The sequence below is a fragment of the Pagrus major genome, chromosome 1 (genome assembly GCF_040436345.1).
Source record: "Pagrus major chromosome 1, Pma_NU_1.0".
NCBI lineage: Eukaryota > Metazoa > Chordata > Actinopteri > Spariformes > Sparidae > Pagrus > Pagrus major.
This window is the reverse complement of record NC_133215.1, coordinates 16,560,409-16,584,167: the sequence shown is the minus strand read 5'-3', so window position 1 is coordinate 16,584,167 and position 23,759 is coordinate 16,560,409. Positions and strand designations below refer to the sequence as shown.

At 38.2% G+C, this 23,759-nt stretch overlaps 1 protein-coding gene across 1 annotated transcript in view; it reads left to right on the top strand.

Moving 5' to 3' along the window:
- Positions 1-23,759, top strand: part of ctnna2 (catenin (cadherin-associated protein), alpha 2) — a 323,140-nt gene that overhangs the window by 21,377 nt on the left and 278,004 nt on the right. Inside the window, exon 2 of the mRNA XM_073466691.1 lies at positions 3,076-3,182. Within this exon, the coding sequence (XP_073322792.1) occupies positions 3,081-3,182 (102 nt within the window). The 5' untranslated portion in view covers positions 3,076-3,080. The remainder of the gene's footprint in view (positions 1-3,075; positions 3,183-23,759) is intronic.

Here is a 23,759-nt window from a genome sequence, read left to right as displayed (position 1 = left end):
CATCAACCATTTCCAGTTTAGTTAACTGACAGACCTTCTATGACTTAGCACTTACTACCAACCTCTTGACAAGCTGCTTCTATTATTGTTTTGGTCACATAATGTGTTGAATTGTTTCAACCCTGCTGTCTGAGATGTTGCACTGTCATACACCAGTGAACTCTGTTTATTGCATTACAACGGCACTCTGATATCTCTCACAGTGCTGCTGTTTTCTCAGCGGGTGCATTTTCCTCTGGCCGAAGCATTTGCATCACCCCTGCTTAATTTCACGATATGTGCCACGCTCTGCTGGGAAACCTTTAATATCAAAAAGGAAAGCTGTTGAACTAGTCTTCAGAAAGAGAGGCTGTCATGGATATCATTTCTTTCAAAGTTGTTCTCAACCATTACCTAACTAGCTGACTGCTAATGTCAGCTGCATGAAATTACATAAACTAGACTTTCACCATAGAGGAAGACTCGCTACTTTCTTGGTCTGAGCAATTGGGAACAATGAATGACAAAATGAAAAAATATAGTTTATTTCTCTGGGAAACTGAATATAAATTTTACAGGGTGGTTTGGAGTGTATTTATCGAACAAAAACCAAAACCTTCACTAGTATTTTTAACAACTAATGTAAATAAAGTTAAATGGCTACAACTGATGAAATCCATTGAGACAGTTGTCATTTCAGCTAGTGAAATCAGCAGTGCTGAAGAGACTTACATTTAGTTTCTGAATGTGCCTATTTTCTCTTTAAATGTGCTTTGCTCCACATTCACTGAAGCAATTGTAGCCAAACATAAGCTTGTTTATTCACAATTTGCAATGTGTGAATATTTTCTAGTTCCATTGTGCAAGTGTTTTTCCAGAAGTAAATTAACTCTGTAACACTGTATTCATCGTTCTTCTCCATCCCAGCCCTCAAACCAATACAGTATGTGTAATTTAGAAAATGTCAGAACAGGGAAATTACATACATCATTCCCTCAGGTTCTGTGAAACTACTGTGCGTGATAGATTGATGCGTTGACAGATGGACAAAGCTTGATTCATTGTTCCTGTCCGGATTTGTCCCTCGTGGGGGACAAAATGTAATGACACAAGCACACAGTAAGTGAAGGCCTGAAAGTTTAAAGGTCCATGGTCTTGTAAGAGAACTATAATGTTTGGGTTGTGGTTTCATCAATAGTGCCAAGTTGCCAGATTTCCTACTCTTCATCCATCTTAACCCACTGTGTGTAGTATTAGAGGCCTCTGGCCCAGATCTGTCATTCTTATTCACATTCTTTATTCCCCTCTGCCTCGTCGACATTGGCAGTAGACTGGGCCAGTCCCAGTTGGCCCATTCGGAAATTGCTTACTGTAGAAACAGATCTGCACAGTACAACAGACTGCTACCCCCATGCCAGCTGTTCAATCCTCACATTCACCTAATATAACCCCACTGAGCTTAAGGGTTTTAAACAGCTGTAATGAAAAATATTTCCAGTCTATATCAGATTGTCTAAAGAATAACTGAGACTCATATTGCAGAGTTTGCATCTTTTCACTTTTGTGACTTCACTTTTTGCTGTTTTCTACAACACAAAGATATGACTCTAGTAAAGGTAGTTGGATATGCTGAAGACCTGAACTTCAGGTTAATTCTATCTCCAACGTAGACTTCCTCAAAAGCAGTATAGTCTATGTCAAATCTTCACTGAATGACAACTAACTATGTCATTACACAAAAACATTACAATTCTCCCTGAATTTGATACAGCCTCACTCAATCTGTTCCAGCTTCAGGGAGATATATTGTACTGGTGAGGTTAATTAAGGAAGTTAATTACATAAATTTAAAGTGAGAGAGGTGGCCAGTCAGTAATTTATGGTTTGCTGGAAATGTTGACTGTGCTTTGTTTTATTTGATGAGCAGAGCCGAGATCTGCTGACTGTCAACAGTTACCGGACATCCACCAAAACGTGTTTTGTGGCCAGTAGATTGTGCCTGGGCTTCATTATATTTTGTGGAATTGCTGTCTGAGGATTAAGTATTGGCACAAACCCCATGATGAAATACGGTCTCTGTGAGTACTTGCTTCTGATTGGTTAAAGGTTATTGTTACGTAAATTGTAATCCATGAAATGTTTATTGGAAGAAAAAAATAACAAATTACCCCGTGACACATGGCCATTACCTCTGCAGAGTGCACTATTTTCTGTGGTTTATGTCATGGGACTGCACAGTGTTTAAATGGAAATGTCATGTTGACACTTTGTCAACCTTGGAATAAGCATTACTTTATAACGAGAAAATGTCAAAAAACTCCATATCCTGGGATTCGATATGCTGCAACTGGTACATGACATTTGTGATCAGTCATCCGCTGGCTGTTAAAAGGTAAAGCAAATAGCTTTCACCATGGTCCTGAGCACTGGCACCCCATAAAGGTGCATACTACTTTCTGCCTTAAACTAGTAAATGTGTACTTAAGTAAAAAGGCTCAGAGCCTTGATGTTGTTGCAGTGACAGCAATCTGGCCCTTAACTAAATGTATAGTTGAAGTAAGGAAGAACAAGCGTACATAAATTGCAAGTCTTCTGTTTCAGTGTGAACATCACAAACAGTCTTTCCTCGTCATCTGACTACTCGTCTTTACACAAAAGACTGAATAATTGCAGGAAAGCCCAGGAGATCTAACCTGGTCAAAAAGCTGCAGGTAAACTTATTACCCCATCACAGAAAACATACTTTGTGCATACACTGAGTCAAAATCAAGACTGCACAGAACATCGCTGGAACACAACTACCATCTATGGATGACACCATGCTGCTCTAAACAGGCTTCCCTCATCATTAACTCACCTTGTTACCTATGTGTTGTCTTCCCAACCTGTCAGCCTTGCAGGAACATTTATGCTTGCATACCTATATCCAGTAACAGTCTTTTTAATAGCTGTTACACACTGCCTACAAACTGTGTTCACATTTCCAGCCACCCTGTACTCTTGGGCGAATGTAATGATGATATATGTTTTAATGTGCCAAAAGCTTTTTACAGCATATCATTCTTCTAACCATTGATTTGTTTTTGTGTCTAACAGAGACCATGACGACCGCCACCTCCCCCATCCTGTTGAAATGGGACCCCAAGAGTCTTGAAATTCGCACCCTGACTGTGGAGAGGCTTCTGGAGCCCCTGGTCACACAGGTAGTCCAGTTGACTCTGTGATGCAAATGTAACAAACAAGTTGCCAAACCAGTTTAAAAGATAACTGGAGCTTTGAGTCCCTCCCCAATTGGTTAATGGTTTTAATGGATGTACTAACAGTAGCACAAGAACTGTTTTTTTGTTTATAATTTCTGATACTCTTAAAGGTTAGTTGACACTCAGTAGTGTTTTTAAGTCTGATGGCGTCAATGTTGATGAACTGATAAACATAAGACACTTGTTATAGCCCAGTATGGGAGCGAAATGGATTAGTTTGTGGTTGCACTTTTGCTAGCTCACTTGTTACAAAGATGTTAAACTGATTTGGCCTCCTGCCAAGGATTTTGGCTCATCGCCACTGACTTTGTTTGGCTTCCAAGCTGAACAGATGGCTGAACATGACTTTGGTCACCCTGGCTTACTGTGACAGAGTCTGTGAGGGTTGGATTTTGATTAGATTTCATAGATTTTGAATTTGTTTATGAAATTTTACAGAATCCTGGTTCAGATTGCATTCATATTATTTTACAAAGGTAAAAAGCCAAAGCATGTTGTAAGTAAACTCCACCTGCTGCCTGTGTAGGCTTCTATGACAGAATTTTCACATGACTCAGAGCCAGCGGTGGCTGGTTAATAGAGAGTGCTAAGTTGCTGACCCAACTCTCCTCCCATAAGAAGAATCAAATAAAATCGAATAAAATGTATATTATGCAAATAAAAACTGGATTAAAAATGTTCTACTTGGCTAAAGTTAGTGATAGGTGACATACTGCAAGCCTAGGGTGCAAAAATCTTTCCCCATTCACTCTCTTTATAGATTGACCATGAGTAACTCACTTCCCTTCAGTACATGAGATAGCAAATTCTTGAGCACATTTATCCAAGGCACAAAAAGCATTTAGCTGAGAATGAGTTTCTCGTTGTGGTAGCTTTGACCTGATCCACTGGACATCAAAACAGAGGAAGACAACACACAGAGTCTTTTTCAAGGAGCTGGTTTACTGTGTGTAGTGATGCCAGTGCCTAATTTTACTCTCCTACCCCCTTTTTCAAAGACAAGGATTAGACCCAGTATGGACTCAGACAGGTGTAAAGCATTTTTTTCTGAAAAGTTTTAAGCTAAAAGGACATTTTTCAGTCCTGGTCCTATATTCAACTTACACAAGGGTGATGTGGAAACTCAAGGCGCCAAAAAAAAATGTAATCAGCTGCTGCTGCTCAGAGCTTGTGTGAAATCTTTGAAAAGTTTAGGATTAAGGTCAAGTGTTATATCTTCCAAAGCACAACTTGGGTTTTTTAGAATGATCAGTGTTTGTGAAGAAATACCTGAAAGATGCTGTTGGTGAAAACACACTATGAAATCTAAAAATCTTTCCTCTGCTTTGTGAAATAAATTAAACTCTGTTCCTTTAAGAGACTTGGCTGGCAAAGATGTTGACTTCTGGGAATGATGTCACTGTCCCCATCTGGTGTAAAACTAGGGACTGGCACATCCCCACTGATGGCACTGATGTGATCACTGCCTGTACCAGCAGCCTCCCCCTGAGGTCTGATGTTCTTTGGTTAGCTCCAATGTGCTTTATATTGGATGTTTTCAATTAATCCCCTTTCTTTTAACCTAATGCAAAGTCTCTGCAATGCTGCAATAGCATCTTCTGTGTGATCTCCTTCCATACATCAGCTTTTGATGGAGCTGAAAGTATTCTGCTGATCCTGAATCATAGTATGTTTTTTAGTTGTTTGTTTAGTGCTCTTCCCGATTCCATTTCACTCTGTTAGGTTGATGTCAAAATGTCTTGGCTGGTTTTCTGCTGGAGGATGTTTCTTGTTGTCAGCCTGCAGACAGAAACCAGACAGTGCATCTTGCATTTTCCCTTGTATTCCCTTATATTGGTTATTCTTTGTCAAACCAGGGGTATTTTGCTACCCATTCATGGTAGAGCTCTGCACAGATTTTAGATTTCAACCTAAACCCAACCTGACTTCGTAGGCGTACGTCACAAAAGACATCTTGAGTTGAGTTGAGTTGTAATTGGATGAATTCCATTTTGCTGCTTCAGTTTCAGGATTTTGCAGGATGATATCACACTGTCACAGCTTTCTGGGTCAGTTGATTGGAACAGAGACATTGTTTATGTTATTAATAACAACTTTGATAACTAACCAAATCTTCAGCCAGAAGACTGTTTTAAAGTCAATAAATAGATGCCAGTGTTCCTGGGCTAGATCTGGAGAATATAACACATTTAATGACATGCTGAGACATCACCTTTCCCTATTACTACAGTTTTTTGCCACTTGCCACTACAGAAGTTGCTGAGAGGTCAGTCTTCCACCTATGACCAGACTCATTTTAAGACATTCTGAAGTAACTATCCCATTTCTCCAGGATGGCTTAATGAAGCTGTTCCACTGCAGGTAGTTGCTGACCCACTGACAGTGGTGGATATTAGATGTGGGAAGGCTAGATTTACTCACAGTCTGACTCAGAACTCAGCCTGTTTACTCTTTGGTCCCCTAGAGAATGTTTAAGTATTGATTGTAGACTTTTTGCCAGCTTTACTTTTTTACAGCAGCAATACACAGCCTTTTTTCTTTTTTTTTTTTATCTCCTATTGTCAACTTTTTATATTTGCTTGCTTGGAACAAGCCATCACTATTGGTGTATGGGGGGATCTGAACTTGCACACAAAACCCCCATGTAATCACTTGTTTTAAAGTAATTTGCCTCAAAAGTAGGAACGTCAGTTAGAAGTTATTGTTATGTGAATCATAAAGAAGTCTCAAATCTTTGCAGTCAAGTCCACAGTCTTAAACAAGTCATAATGCTTTTAGTTCCCCAAATAAAATTTAAGCACCAACAGAACACCTAAGTGTAAAATGTTAAAGGCTTTTAGAATAAGAGTACCACACAAATGCTTCATAAAATTTGTCTTTATTACTTTTTAAAACTTATTCCATGGTAATACAGTGATAGTCCGGAGACACTTCAGTAAACAAAAAAATGACAAAAGCATTTGAGCAGGTAAAAAATGAAATAAGATTTATACTGTTTACAAATTATAAGTTAAAGCGTGGAACTCAACAATAAAAATTACAGCAGCGCGAACACATGAGATTGGTTTTATGCCACTTAAATAAAATGTCTTTTCAAACTATCATTCTATAGTACCTCATTCTTCTTTTTCAATAGATAATATCTGCCAGCATCAGTCAAGAATCCTCCACTGTGGCGTTGGGGAGGGTAATAAGTCTTTTGAGTCATATGCATCCAAGTAAGATTATACATAATTTATGTCCAAGATGTGTTGCAAACCTTTTTAATATTGGCAAGTTGTGCATATTTGTAAGGCTGATTCAAGTGAAGGTCATGTGACTAAGGTCCAAGCTCTTCATTGAATTATCCTGTCAAATGCTGTCCATTACACCAATGTGATGCAGGCTTAAAATCTCTCCAGTGTTATGATGGTCATATCAATGTCAAATAAGCCAACATGACCATAGAAAGGACTGTGAAGCTATTGAGTAGGATCTGTACAAGCATACATTGCTTGTTAAATCCAGTAAGCAGCACAGTACAAGGCAGCTTGTAGTGCTGCATATTTTTTAACGGGTCTGAACAGACTTGAAACACTCTTCTGCACAAATCCTGGTCATCCTTGGGATCATACTAGACTTGCATGATTTTTTTTGATAGCTTGAGTTTTTCCTCTTATTTAAAGAAATACCACATAAAAAAAAGAAAAAAAAAAGATTCAGTATGAGCACATCAATAGATGGCTGAATCAGAGCAGAAGTTGAGAATGTGTCTCACTCCTGATTCATTTTATAAGATTTTTGAGCATGAGTTATTGCCGGCCATCTCCTTATCCCTGCCAGTATAACTTTATGGGTTTTGGGCTTATTTGCTTTAATTGGATTACATAAAAAAAACTTCCACTGAACCACCATTACTGTTTGCTTGGAAGAAAACCTAGACATGATTTTTTAAATTGACATTATCACTCCAGGGTTGAATAGCTTTTGAATCAAAATATCTGATAAACCTTAATGAAATATATACTCTAATTTATGCAGATTTGATCTCAAATGTGTAGGTTGGCTGTATTTAAAATCCAAGCCAGTTGGTTTCCATTCAGACCTAAACTATGTGCAGTCTGTCATCCACATCCTGTGTCTGTTCTCATGAGTGGTCATTAAAGTGACAGGTAGGTAATTGCTTAATGTTAGCAAGACTAAGGGCCTATACGCTTTTTTTCTGTCAATGCATAGTGACCATTTTTAATTCCAGTCTATAGCAATGCCTGACAGGCCTTACAGCAAATGGTATGTCTGACTAACAAACCTTTCTTGTTTCTTAAATGATGTTTCTTCTCCTTGACATCTTAATTTCTTTTTATTGAAATCAACTCTGCTGTTCTTGCAGCAGTGATGCCTGAATTAATTCAGACAGCTTCTTTCAGAGTATGTGAATTCCCCATGCAATGCTTATTGATTTAGCTAAAAGATAAAGAATTCAGTTGCAGGTCTTTTGTCAGACAGGTCTAGAAATAATAATCATCTGATCTTTTCAGTGTTACAATCTAGGGGAGGTGTGATAGCTGTTGCTTTACACTGAGATTTAAACCCTGAGACATTTTGTGGTATTTGTTGTTTTTCATAACCACTTTTTAGTAAATGATATGTATGTTTATTTGCTCTCTTCATCTGACTGCTACCTTTCTGAATTGATGGACAATACATTCAGTAATGATTCATCACCCGCTTGCTGCACAGTAACAGTAAAATAATGCAAAAATTATGGTATTGTGGCAAAATGCATTCAACACACACCTATGGGAATAGGCGGAATAGCCAACTCTGGTAGTTCATCTTTTCTGCAATTGCCTTGGAAGTGTGAAGCGTTTTCGGATATGAACAAGACACCGTGATTGTTTTTCCTGTCAATTTGGATGATTCAGTGTTTTTGGATGGAATAAAAGCTTGCCTTAGGAGGATAGACAAACAGGCTCACCCTGACATTGCTTGAGATAGCAGGCTCATTTATCATGACCAAGCTTCTCTCACCTCTGCTAGAGTACTGGGCAAGTCCATAGCTAATAATACTGAGGGGCTTACTTTATCACTGGGTATGAAGGCAGCAGCATGTCTCTGATATAGCAAACATTTTTATACTGCAGGCGATAGCAATATTTTTTGAAAAATTATTGGGAAGTAGCCTTGAGAGGCAGGTGGGTGAAAAACAGGTACTAGAGGTTGGGTTGTTTTTTATTATTTTTTACAGTCTAGACTTTATGTATGTTGGTATGGAAATGTGGGAGCCAAGAACAGGAACCCGCTGGCCAGAATGGTGTATGGCTTTGATATAACCACAGAAAATGATGACAGAATTCGAAACTAAAGCTTCACTCACAGGCAGGCACTGGATATTCTTATGTAGAGTGGCTCTTGAGGTCAATGTACAAATTTATATGAAACTTGACACAAACTTTAGACATGTAAATGTGCAGCATTCATCTTTGCAAGACAAAGTTGTTAGCTTCTGGGGGATGTGGGTCAACTGCTGACTCATATCAGGCAATTATGTGTATGTATGGTCTTTGGTCCATTGCTAATTAAGGACTTTGTTCATTTTTGTTCCTTTTAATGTGTAAAAAGTTATGCTATCCTTTATAAAGGTAGTACTGTATATTGTGGCTGTATCACAATACTTTGGTCCAACATTTCTAATTTTCTATCCAGCCTTCTAATAATGTAAAAGCAAATTAACAAATTGAGCTACCAGAAAAAATAGATTGGTAAATAAGTATTGTATCACATTAGCTATAATTGCACAGACATTTTTTTTAACAGAACATCATGGTACGTATTGCCAGAATTTTGATTTTAAGTTTATAAAATGACTTTTCGTGCCTGCTGAACAGGCAGATATTGACTCCATGTGAGTGCATTATGGTTTACTGATAGTGAGCATTAAAATAAAAAAAATTAAAAAATGATAAAGCAAGGCTTGCCACTATAGTACATATATCTCTTTGCTTTTCCTGCTGATAGAGTAGATTTGGATTTGCAGGTCTAAAAGTGTGCTGGTTCAAGAACTTGTAATTCTCACATCATGCTGTTTTAATCGTTTCACAGCAGGAGCTACTAATGAGTTAAAAAATCATGAGATGATCATGAGAGGTATATGAAGGCTTCATCAAAGGTTGGATTTTTACTGTCGAACACTATTTCATCAGAGAAAAGACAGTTTTTCTTCTCTGTCGTTCTCTCTCACACACACATTGAATCTGTTTTAATCTTCTCACTGCCTATTTAGTCTTTACTTCCACTTCTAGCTCACCAATCCATTTTATCTTTTTTTTCCATTTTATCCACGCTTGTATAATACACAGAAATAATGCTTTGCTTTATTTGTTGTGTGTGTTTTCGAGGAACAATTGACAAGAACAACTATATCCCATTTATAAAAAACACAGACAGCTGGCAGAATTCTTTTGATTAACTAGTCAAAAGGACTTGCCTTTTATTTATTTTATAAAAGGCTTGTTCCTTCCCTTTTACCTCATAAAACAACCCCTGTTTGGTGGTTTCAATTAATTTACTATGAACACCTTTTAATAAATGCAGTCAATATTAAAAAACTAGCTAAATATGACAATGTCAATATATATAATAACCAATCAGTTATGTCATACATTCAATGAGTTCATGTGATTACTTTTAAATTACTCCTCTTCCTCTGTATTGAAATTCCAGGAGTATATTTCTCTCTTTATCTTCTCTAGTAATGCAAAGAAGTATATTTTTCCTTATATTCTGTAATACAATTTTGAGATACTTGTACTTTTCTTGAGTAATTCAATACCATACTACTTTGTAGTTTTACTCCACTACATTTATTTGACATGTGAAGATAATGATGTTAAAAATAGGCCTACCTTCACCAGCTACAACAGTAAAATACTTATATTAATACATATTGACGCTCAGTAGTAACGATCACATAATGGCATAAATATTAACCATTTTTTCTGTAAAATAAGTTCTTTAAGTTACTTAAGTGGGATTTTAAATGCAGTACTTTTACTTGTAATGTTTTTTTTAGATGTTGTATTAGTTCTTTTACTCAAGTAATGGGGCTGAGTACTTCCTCTACCACTGATCTACCACACAGTTAATGTATATACTATTGTCTCTTGGTTTTCTTTATGAAAGCCAAAGGATGCAATACAAGAGACTGTTTTGATTTCATGTTCTCAATGCATGTCGTAAAAACACTGTTTTCTTCTATAAAACACTCTAATTCTAACAATTAATGTCTGTTTTTCTGCCTTGAAATTGTAGATGTCTTATTTAAGATGAGTCTGAGTCTAAATTTGAAGCATACTGACTAATTACAGTCAAAGGTCTTCGTGCTTTGGGGCTGTTGCTCAATTATTAAGAAGCCAGATGCAGTGGCTATGGTTTTCTTTTGCACAGTGAAAGTCTTTGAATTTGAGTTCTGGTTATTGTGATGTGCACACCAATTAAATAGTTGTTTATAGATTGTTTAATGCTGAGTAAAGTCCTGCCTGTACTTTTGAATTCTGGGAAGGATATGAAGATTCTAGTTGTACCTTGTTTTACATTTGACGTGTTTCACTGTTAATGCAAGTGTACTGTTTTAGCCATCTTCAAATCCAAGAGGGAGTTATTTGGTAGACTTCGTACATTTTACGTTTGGTATTTCACATAATGCATTCATGCCGTGTTTAATCAGTAAGCCTGACACACCTGGTAAACCCCAAAGAAAACATTTTTAGCGCTCACAGAGTTAAAACATGACATGAGTACCACTAAATGCAAAACAAAGTGGATTTACCCCCTGATCTCTCCGCCCTAATTCTGCCTCTTGGATGGGATTTCCACCATTGGGATGTTGACATGACAGTCTGCCTCCATGTGATGCAGGGAAGAGCCTCTCTGGTGCACTGACTGTCTGGTTTGCCAGTCCAGAGAGAGCTATCAAGTCATGTCCTAGTTATGGTTTCTTCCGTTAGGGACCTCCCCTGGTTGCTTTTGATACTCTAACATGGATTCATTCATGGTGAGTACTCATGCCAACCGTCAGTGGAACTTGCTTCTCTTAATGAATGTTTGATCTCAGAAGTCATCTCTTATTCATTAACTCTGTATCTTAACAGAGATGGAAGGTGGTCTGTGCTACATGTACAGCTGATTCTGTTTCAGCACTGAAAATGTTTTCAAATATGACTAACAATTAGGAGTTATTACTGTGTCTTACACTGATAATTGTGCTGCCATTGTACAGTAGGTCGTTGGTTCTCCTTCATTGTCACACGGGGTAAAAGTACATTGGCTTGATAATGAAAGCCTTTAAGAACAAGTCCTGCTTTGATGGCTGGACTTGTTTCTGAATAGCGTTGCTAGTTGTATGATAATTATCATATTGGCATAATAGTTTTGGCCTCTGTACGATACCAAAAGTGCCATAATGTAGGATAATTTGACCATTTTGTGACACCTACATTAGTAGTTGGTTTTAGTCTAAGATGTTTCTTTCCGAATCATTTCCTGACATGATCAGGATAGCAAAATATGGATCCTACAACTCTTAACAGCCAATCAGGCTTGGTGTAGGCTATGATGATGAACATGTTTTGAGTGATTTCTCTTTATTGACACTCATTTGAAGTAACTTGGAGGTGGAGCTTAAACTTTCTCTCTAATATATCCTGTGTTCAAGTCAAGTTGTTTTCAGTGCATTTGCATTCAATGGCCATTCATTAAATGTATTTGACCATAACTGTTTTAATCCAGTTTATGAAAAGGCCTGCAGTCCTGCTGTTGTGTTATGTAATATTGTACGCTGTTGTTACAATGTTAGACTGATAGACTTGTGGATACTCCCTTCCACACATCATTGCTCAGCCTGCTTAAAAAAAAGAGACAATGTGGGATGATTTGTAGCTGTGTCAAAGATTACTTAAAATATGTAATATGTGTTCTTTCTGGTGGTTTTGACTCATGTAAGATTGTTTTTTCAAAAATACATACATTTCCCATCTTTCAACACTGTTCCTGAATGAAAGAGTGAAATTACGGAATAAAGTGATTTGACAGACAGTTTTCTTGGTTTTTAAGTAGAAAGCTATTTTTCCTTTGCATACTGGTATAATTGACTTCACAGCACTGGGAATGGGCTAGCAGGGCACCTGAAGGGCAGAGTTGACTGTAAGCAGTGGATGCTTTAACCCTCTTTGTTTTTGTATATCATCCAAGGCCAACATTTGGCTCGTAGTATTGGTTGGCACCTGACACACATACACACATGCTCTTGTCAAGGGGCTTAACATAAAGGGAGGGGAGACGACGGCGGCAAGGGGATTAAGGCTTCACGCTGCATCACTGTCATAATCCATTAAGCTAGCGGAAAAGGAGGAAGCCTGGACCTCAAACAGACACTTTTTGGAGGCAAGAGGGGATGCTAAACTTCTCCTCTGAGTTTTCATTGAAACCGCAGAACAGTAGCTCTCAAAGTTTGGTCATTTTGGTCACTGCTACTTCATTTCTAGTCCTGTCGTCTAGTCGTGACAACTTGGGACACCAGTAGCATCTCACTTCTAAGCGAAAAACAAAAATAATTTATGGTTTTAGTTTAATGACTTTGGGCAATCTCAGAAACAGACATGCCATTATAAAGTTTTGTCTTGGTCTTGGATGCATTAAAGAAATGGATCTAGCATGTCTTCCACTTCATTTTTGAAAGCTAAGTATTGAAAAGGAGGAAAAGCTCACTGGATTTGGAGATGTGAAGTCCTCCAGTCTTTGTACTCTTTTCTATCCCTTGTTTGAATTTGGATGACAGTATTTCTAAGAGGCTTTGAACCCTTTAAGAGGTGGTGATGTTCAAAGGCAGTCTGGAACCCCTGCTTCTTGGCATGCTGCTCATCGGACACTTGCCATGGTACAGGAAGCAAATTTTAATTTAAGTTTGAAGGGGGAGACAAGGCATTGAATTAGACAGCTGGACAGACAGAGACATCTTGTAAAGATTTAATTATCCAAGATTTTGTTTTCCACAAAAATGTTGCAGTCTGTATTTAGTGTCATACTTACATGAGTTAAGGGTTTAAAATTGTAATCTTGAGTAAAGTGTGCTATAATGAGAAATCCACCCTAAAACAGTATTGGATGAATTATATTATTGACGGTAAACCTAAATCTAAGTTAATTTAACATGCAGGCACAATGAATAAAATAACATTCTGCTCCTTTTTTTGTATCATTATGTAATGCTTTTGGTCTCCTTCATTTTTGCCTCAGTTGGTCCTCTTGCCTCACATGATATCATTCTCAGATGTTTCTGGTGACTCACACACCTTTATCTTTAACTAGCTCCACTCCCTTACTCCCCACCAGCTAGTTAGAACTGAAGAAGCCTCTTGGATGAGAGGTGAAACGTCTTCAAGAAACTGAATGAATGTATTGTTGTTCCTGTTCAGTTCAACATGTGAGTTCTACAGAGGTGCAATGCAGGTAATTACTTGCACCTACCTCTTTCTTTATCTGTCACTCTCGTATTATTTTTGTCTATATTGCATGTCATATTAGGGCTGTGTCAGCTCTCCCTTGCTCTCCCTTCTATATACATAGTGTCAACTTGCGCATACACACACAGACACAGACACACAGACAGACACACACACACACACACACACACACACACACACACACACACACACACACACACACACAGCACATTTAAACTGATGACCTGAAAAAGGTGATGATAGTAAGTAATACACAATTACATGGTAGTATGATAAGGATGACAGTTGTGTCATTATGTAGAGTGCCCCCTGTTAGCTTCTGTCTTCTCATTACCTCTGCCAGTTCCTTGGGGTCAGTGCTGGATCTTGTGAAACACACTTTCATCTGTCTTCAGGCTGTATCCTCTGACACCTTGCTTTGTCAGCATATGGTTTGCCCCAGGGTTTTGAACAGCAGCCATGCACAGATGCCGGTTGTCCACTTTCTCGCTCTGCTTTTCTACCACAGAAAAATACACCCCATCAGAACAGATTGCCTTAGAAACACAAAACACACCTGGTTTTAGCACTTATTTCTCACAAGCACAACCTCAACTAAACACTATGCTGTTTCTCTTTTCTCTGGTGCTGGACCAACACAAGATGTTTTTCAGGTTTTTCAATGAGTAATTGATGTCATGTGAATGAAGTTAGAAATTCCAAGTCAAGATTTGGATGTAAGAGTTTTTCTGCTTCACAATGATAGAAACTGATTTTAACACAACTTTATAAATAACACTCAGAGCAGACATTATGACAGGTGTTACTAATAACATTTATAATGGCTCTGTTCCATTCGAAGTGTCTCATTAATCCAGGACAGTGTGACAGAGAGCCAGCATGTACAATACCAGGACCCTAAAAGCGTAATTAGTCCTTTGATTTGCCAAGTGTGACATGTCAAAATGTCTTCTATTTTTTAAATAGATAGATGTAGTCTAGTTTATAAATCCAATTTCAATATTATACTGAATATACTGAAAATAGAGCTTTAAAAGGGACTATCCTGTCTAAAATGTTAGTTTTGTTTTGTAATTACTGCACCAGTTTTTGATTTATCAGCAATTTAGCCATAGATTTATTATACGAATGTTAATGATTGTAGAAGAAGCCATTATCTATACGGTTAAAATTATTCTAATACTTAAGAACAGTGCCTGCTGTGGATTGAGTGCTGTGCCCCAGAGTAATAGCTATTTATTGCCAAAGGTGTAACTACAATAAAGGCAAACACGAATCTCACAGATGGCCACTTTAAATAATAATAATAAAAAAAAGGGAAAAGACTGCATGTAATATACAGTATATCCTTATGCTTATACTCAACTGAGTAAATTCAGCAGTATTCTTGAAGCATAACTCTGCATGTCTTATGAAAACAGCCTTGGGTGGTTGAATAAAAGCATGTGGCGTTCAAGTCGCAATGCCATGCAGTTGTTTTTGTGATAAGGAATCATACGTTTTAAACAGCACGCCATCTATGATGTCATCTTTAGAGTGATGGAAACATCAAGGCTAAAGTACAGCTCATACATTTGATGAACATTTTGCCTTTGTCGTCAGGGACAAAAGGAAATAATTTCTTTCTTTTAAACACAAAGCAAAAGCCCACATACTCCCACATTTCCAAACCTTCATAAATTAAACAATGAAACATTGAAGCTTTTGTATTATAGTTTGACCAAACTTTTCAGTTGGTCTTAAAACACACATTTTGCACATGAATCCACCATGTCATCAAACACCATTTGTTGTTGTTTTAAAGGCAGCAATAATGAATTGTATTGCAGTATTCATACACTTTTAACACCTTGTGTTTCGAATTAGCAGCTTACAAGGCTGAAGTTTTCATTACACTTCTACATATATAGATAAACGGTAGTTCAGCATATCACAAACACTTACTCCTCCTATGAATGAGATAGATAGAGAGAGAGAGAGGCTGTTTCTATATTCATCATTGAGTACTGACTGTCTCATGCCTGAGAGCTGTGGGAGCAGCAGGGGAGAGTCCAAGGTCAGCACTGCATGTCTAGTAATGTCTGATAATCTGTGAACCAGGACATTATTGTGACAGGATACATTTGCTCACCAATGGTGTATCCATTCAGTTTTGCCTCATCAGATATTTTGTGAAACAACACAAATGCACACTTAATCTTTTATAGAGATAGTGCCTTAGACAGATGAGACTGTGACATAATGCCACACAGCCTACACTGTGAAGATGCTGACAGCTGAGTAGATCTATGTGTGGAATACAACTGATCCTTTTGGGATCTTCAAAGGACACTGACAGTGAGACAGCAGGGGTCTTGCCTCCCCTGTTCTGCTGTATGTGTGTGAAAGTGAGACAGCGACGAAGAGGATGAAAGGGAAAGAAGCGTATAGATAATCTGAGATTCTGATTGTCTACATATTTGGCTGGAGGCAAAATCAGCCTAGATTTAATCTAATTGAGACTGAATAGCCAACAATGTGTGTCTGTTCCTCTAACTATCCTTTTATATGTATGTGTGCTTTTTAAATTTTCTTTGTGTTTTACTTTCATCCAGGCAGCCATCCTCTTCCCATATGACCTATAAACCAGGGCTAACTTGATGAATGCTGTCTTATTATTTTAAAGAATTGAAAATTCTACAAAACAAGCTCCTTAACATGAATAATTTACTTGCCGAGCTTAACTGCTGGTCTACAGCTCTCCTTCCAGTTTTATCTCACCTTTATCTCAAGGCTAAGTTTTGTTTCTACTTAAAGGCAGAGTGATTGTTCAATAAAAAACTCTCTGTAGTCCAACTTTCAACGTAATTGGTACAGTTAACTCAGCACCTTCATTTCTTGCATTTGAATGTGCGTGCATACATAATTATTTTCCGTAACCTAATCAAGTAGCTGTGTTGTCCAAACTTAACCGAACTGTGACTGGAAAATAATAAGTCAACGTTGACCTTTTTGTGGAGAACTCCAGTCTCCCTGGGTAAAGGTCTTGTGTTTAGCCCATTCATCCACCACGACCTGCTCCCTATGTGTACACTACTTATTTGCTCTTCATAATACTCCTGCACCTGACTTCCTAAAGACTTTCTGGCTTTCCTTCAAGTTGAGAGTATAAATCCTGACTGTGTTAATGTACCCCCTACAGTGTCCTCAAAAATGGCCCAAAAATTAGAGCATGTTCAAGTCCATTTTGCCAGTTAAACATCAGATAATCTGGGCGCAAATTTTCCACGATAACGACGATAAATGTAAGACATTTATTTTCGATAGCTATTTTTGAGTCCGTTTTCCTTTACCTAGAAAACACTGCATCAGCCGCCAATCGCACAGCAGAGAAACAGACGCATGTGGTTGATGCATGTTTCCGGCCCCTCCCACTCACAACAGCTCAGACTGACGGTGACCACCTGTGTGTCGAGCCGACACGAGACAATGAGCGGTCCGACTGGCGAAACCGAGTGCGAGGAAGCTGACAAAGACGAAGAAATTGTACCGAAGAAAGGTCATACCACTTCGGTTATTTGGAAATAGTTCGGCTATATGAAGTCTGACAAAGGACAGACCACCATTAGGTGCAAAATGTGTCGGCGACCAGTCCTCAGCAGAACTGGAAACACCACCAACCTCTTCCATCATCTCAAAAGGTACCGTCCCAAACAGTACTCCGAAAGCACGAGTTAGCGCTGTCATGCTAGCGTCAGCCTCCCCTCCTCTAGCCAGCAGCCCAGCCCCACTGCAACCAACAGTTGCCGCTGCTTTTTCAGCCATTACCCCATATGAGCAGAAACCCAAGCGACTCAAAGACATAACCAGCGCAGTTACGTGCTGTATCGCTAAAGATATGATGCCTATAAGCACGGTTGAAAAATCTTCTCTACGCAGAGTGTAGGGTAAAGTTGGGGCAGCTCAGAGAGGTCACAGTTGATATGTGGTCTGGTCGCACGTCCGAAACACATCAGGTCTTACAGAACAGGAGGCATTAAAGCTGAACTGAACAAATACCTGCAAGCTCAAGAATGTGCAATATTCAAAGAATACAGCAGCATAATCATCCTCAACATTTACCTTTTTATTTTATTTTCTCTAATCAATGTTCAGTTCAGTATACTACGTCTAAAATGTTTGAGACACGTTTGAAACAAGCAATTTGTTGTACATATTCATCATTTTATTTATTCGGTGTTTAACAGAAAGCCATTTGGTTGGTTGGTTCTGTTGAATGTTGAATGTCACCTATTCATTCTGACAATAAATAATTGTATTCTATAAACCATAATTAACCTTCTGGTTTGTTTTGGGTTCTGTCCTAAGGAAAATACTCTTAAAACTGTCAATTCAACATTATTATTGTTAACTATACTGTATATCGTGATAATTATCAACATCGATCAATATAAAAAAACATATTGTGATAACAGTTTTGGCCATATCGCCCAGCCCTACTATGAACGGTGTGAACCCGCCTGTGAAGACGCATCTAATGCATCCTTTAAATAGCAGGAAACACACTGCACCTTTGACTCTAGACAAGCTTTTTGTTAGTCTATGATGCTGTCACTTTCTGCTGCCTCAAGATAACAATCCACCATCTGACCACACCTTATTTTAAGACCAACACGCCCAGAGGCCCACAGGTGGGCGCAAGTACATTTACTATTTACACAACCTGGGCGCTGGGCAAGAAAATGGCAACTGCATCAGTCTGAAACTAGCAATGACACTTGTGCTGCGAGCCGCTTTGCGCCGAGCGTAAGATAGAGCCCATAGTCATTTAGTTTTTCTGCAATTCACTGTTAATCAAGCTTGCTGTTATACTGGCTGTCTAATGCTAATGTGTTGTGATGTACTTCCTGATTTGACTTGATGTTGATATTTGACTGGTCCTTGGCACAAGGGACAATGTAGCTTTTTGTTATTATTGTATTAATACATTTGGGCGGTGGTTTATGATATCTCATTGTTTTCTGAATAATAATCACATATCAATTCATTTGTTGACCAAAAATGTTCTCATGGTTTCACAGAGGCTGACTCCCACTTTTATTGGAAGTGTGTTTAGCTCACTGCTTAGCTGTGCACCTACAAACATGGTGTGGACAGACAACTACGTTTTTAACATATCTATCTGGAGTTCGTTGGGAACTTTTGTTGATTAAATGCATTATCATTAAAGTAACCGCATCATAATCTATAGGTTTATCACTGCTTAAAATAGGCTGGAAGATGCAGGTGCCAATTCAAATGACAACCTGAGCTGCAGTGTGTTGCTCCACAAAGGCAACCTATGTTATCTTCATTTAGCTCTCAGTCAAAATACATAAATGGCTTAGTAATCTGTGAAGTCAAAGGTCAAGCTTGTTGCAACATTACTTTAAAGTCAAAACTATCTCGGTTAGCAATTGAAATGTGAAATGTAAGATGAGCATGACTATACCAGGCCATGGTATATCAGTCAGTAGTCTTAAATCAGTTTCTTTTTGGAGGGGCATGTTGATCTGCAAATGTGGATGGAGTGGGACTGAAGGTTGAAGAAATAATTAACTGCAGTGATCACACACAGAGGATGCCAGTAGAGTTGTCAGACTTTGATTAATTTACTGAAGGTGGGCTGCTGCTTGAGAAGCAAAGCAGTTCATAGCAGTGCATAGTGCAGTGCATAGTATACTGCAAGTGTTCATGTCCTCTGTTGCTACTGTTGTATCATGCCATCTAAAGTTCAAACGTCATGGTACTGTTATATTCAGACACAGTCCTTGAAGCCGTGTTTTCAGTAGATGGCTGCGGTGATTTATTTTTTCTCACACTTGTAGCCATTTCAGAATGAGATTCGAGAAAGCTTTTATGTGGTTTGTCTTTGAAGTGAACTGCCTCTCAGATGACATATATGCTGCCATTTGTTGTGAGGATTATGTGAAAACCTCAAGGCATATCATGCAAAAAATTAAACCAAAGTCAAATGAGGACTTATTGGCATTTGTACCAAATAAATACCCAATTTTAACAAAAGTTTCAGTATCCTTAATTTACATTTTAAGTAGAGGTGGAAAGTTTGGGAGTTAAAAAGAATACATTGTTACTGAAATTTTCTAATTGGCCAGTGTTGTATTGATTTCAAAACCCACTCTCTTAATGCTGCCCTTGTTTTCCTTAGACCACTTCCCCATGGAATAATCATAGTCTTTTTCCCACACACTAGATGAATTGTATTTTTAGGTACATTCTCATTTCTGGGCATCCAGCTGGTTTTATTTTCTTTTTTCTCCCACTTTTTTTTTAGGTATGCTCAGAATTCTCTCTACAGAGAACAATGTCCTCCAGCTGGTATGTGGTTCCAGAGTTTGGCTCTTGCATAGGGCTTTGTGCAGTGATTTTCAAATGGGTGCAAAATCTTTCTTACAAAACATCAAGTGGTTTAAAGCATGTCCACCTGAAAAGTACTACTAGAACTTATGGACCCGCTCTGTCTAATTCTGATCAACTATGCATCAAAAATTATCCTGTCATGCCTCAAAAATGAATTACGTAACCTCAATGATAGCAAAAAGACATCTGTGAGAATGATAATGAAGGAGTGGGAGGATCAAACAGCGTATAGGAACATGGGCTAAGAGGGTTACTAATGAGGAAATATTATGGGAAGCCTGAAAGTCTTTTCCACTCTCAGAGCAGAATGAATGAATGCTGTTCTTAGAAGTTCACCTTTCAAAATGTGAGAATCATTACTGCAGATAACACCATTGATTCCACTGGCTCTGCTTTTCTACTGAATCTTGTTGCCACTATTTGATACATTCCGTGAGTGTTCATAACTTAAAATACTATGAGACCTAATATATGTAATATGTACTGTATGTTTAAAAAAAATCACTAGAAAAAAAGAAAAAACTGAACATAAAGCTGATAGTTGGGTGAAGTTGTTTGAAATCTAGTGCGATGTTTTACTATTCATTAGTTTTTCTTCTCATCCATCATTGTAAGGCACAGCTCCGATCCAACATTCACCTCCAGCCTTTTATACTGAGCATGCCTCCAGGAGGTATTCTGAGGATATTGTTGCCAGAGAGCATGCTGCATACAGTGGTTGAGAATGTCAGAGCTTGACACCCCTGCTATGTGACACTTCCTGCTAAAACCCTTCCTCCTTGCTACCCAAAAACCCATTCAGGTACTAATTCTAATGCTCACTAATCCTGACTGCTTTGCACTTCAGCACTTGTTAACTTCAAAAGATATTTTAAATAACAGGGTATGAGAAAGTGTGCACAGCCTTCAATGTAAAAAAATCTAAGAAACGTAATGCAGCTCTGCAGGATTCTTAGGTAGGGCTGCACAGTTCACATTTTCAGGAAAATATGAGTATACAGTATGTTTGCATATTTTCTTATATGCAAATGTGCAATGCAAGTTTATGCAGTTGTCTGCATATGTATGTTTATTTGTCTTCAGTGTAGTTTGTGTGGAAATAGACATACAGTTTGCTGGGGATTAGACACTCAGTAGTGTGTGTTGTATCTACTGTGACACACTTGGTGAACACCCCGTGTGTAACATGGCCTGAAGCCATCACAGCTAGCCACCTTGTGAAAACTGGTTTCTATATTGTCCCTCTCACAGCTAGGTGACTGATTCGCTCACTTGGAAAAATGAAAAGAACGCCCTCTTGCTTTTGTCCCCTGAGCTTTTGCACACATTATGCACTTTACACATGGGCATAAACGGCCTCATCAATTATTTAAGATGGAAGGTTATGGATATTACTAACTGTAGGAGGTGCGAAAGGTTAACAGAATCTCTCAGGAGCTGTGTATGGATGTGTTGGATACACGTGCACGCACATGCGCGCACCCTTCCCTAATGTTCAACAGTTAAAGTGCATCACTCATCCATTGGATGCAAGTCGCAGAGGCTGAAGGCGGAAAATTGAATGGCTACGCAGAGCCACAGGGATTTACTACTGAGTGGAGAGTCCACTGGCCGGGGCTCTGGAGAGGAAAGGCCGCATGGCATTTAATACTATTGATCAGCAATAAAATGGGAGGGCAAGGCACAACAACTCCTTAGGCCTGAAGGAAAGGTTAGCCTCGCCACAGCTGCAGTATAATCACTTATGTATTAGCCTACCTGTTAACTGTTTCCTATCTCAGTGAATACTTGATATGTCATTGCTTTTAAGAAAAAAACAAACAAACATTGTCTGATTATGTTTCAACCATGATTCCAAAAAAGTTGGGATGCTTTGTAAAACTTAAATATATCAAAGTGAAAATATGCTAATACTTTTTGACACATTATCAATTGAAAAACTCAATATATATCATATTGTAATGTTTTACCTCATCAACTTCATTGATTTTTGTAAATATATGCTTATGCTGAATAGGATGCCAGCAACACTCTTCAAACAAGTTGGGACAAGGTCAACAAAAGACTGGGAATGATAACAAAACAACTGTTTGGAATATTTTACAGGTAAACAGGTTAAATGGTAATAGGTGATAGTATCGTGATTGGGTTTGAAAGGGGCATCCTCCAAAGACTGAGTTGTTCACAAGCAAGGACGGGGTGAGGTTCACCACTTCACCACTACAAGATTGTAAAACTTTGTATAACTGTCGTTGGTAAAAACAGTTCATTTGTACATTTTATTACACAGCATCCCCTTTTTGGAATTGGGGTTAAAATAGAGAAGGGCTGAAAGTTGTACAACAGTAAACTGTTTTCTTGTGCATATCCATTTTACATGAATACAATATTTGCAGATGCTGTGGTAACAACTGGACTGTTTTTGTTTGGGATACATTTTTTCCAGCATCGTTCCATCACAAAATGTCAGCATCCAATGATCCACACATATTTGTTATCCAATCAGCAGTGAGCTTTCATATCTGAGTTGCAGTTTAAAATCCTGCGTACTTGAGTAGGATTTAGAAGAGCTGGCTGAATTAATGAATTCTGGCAAGGACATGACTGTTGATGACAAAGGTGTGAGAAATAAATGGAGTCAGACATGGTTGAGTGGAGGATGGGAAACAGCTTGAAACATGGTGCAGCAAACTGGAAACCAAACCAAACTCAATCCAGCTAAGCTTGTTTCTCCACCATGTGTTTGAAGAATTTACAGTGTTGCAGTGTTAATTTTGGATAGGACAATGTCTGACGCGAGAAGTACTATGCCATGGCTGACTGTTTACAGTGCTATAGCTAGCTATATATTTTAAGTGTCCATAACATTAAAACAGAAAACAAAATAAATAATGTATCATCATGTCAACACATCATATGTTGCTAACAAGCCAATCTATTGTATGTAGATGGGATTTTCCCCATTTCTGTTTCTAGATCATCATATTTCCTCCTGCCCAAATCTGCATGAGATTCCTGTGCAAGTGTATTCTTGTGTCTGCTTTAGAAAGGCTAAACAATTTTTGTGTATTTGTCCTCATTGCGCCTCTGCTGTCCTGCATCTTTTTTGCCCAGTGACCGTGTCTTGATGTCTCTCTGTGCTCATTGCGTGTGTCTCATTCCTTGTGCAATCAATCTTTGGGAACATCTTGAAATTTTCCTAGGGGAGAGAACTGACCCAAGAATTATCCGTTATTCACAGTATCAGCTGTCCACATGCATTTTGTTCAACATTGGCCATGTTAATATGTGGCTGGACATATTTATTTGTAGTTGGTAGCATGACGTGCTGAGTCTGTTCAGCTTGCAGATTTTTTTAAGTAGTTAATAAAAGCTTTTTTTTGTGGACTGTCAGCTTAATCCCTGAGAAATCACAGGTACAACTACTATATGTGAACACATATTATAGAATAAGTGTAATTTACTGCTTTGATTTATTATTTTTTTAATACACTTTTATGTTATTTTAACATTATTACATAGCAGGAGCAGTAGTTCCCTAGTAGGATAACACCTGTGGACAGATAGATTATACAGTGTTGATTCAAGACTGAAACTCTGCACGGATACAGAAATATGTGTG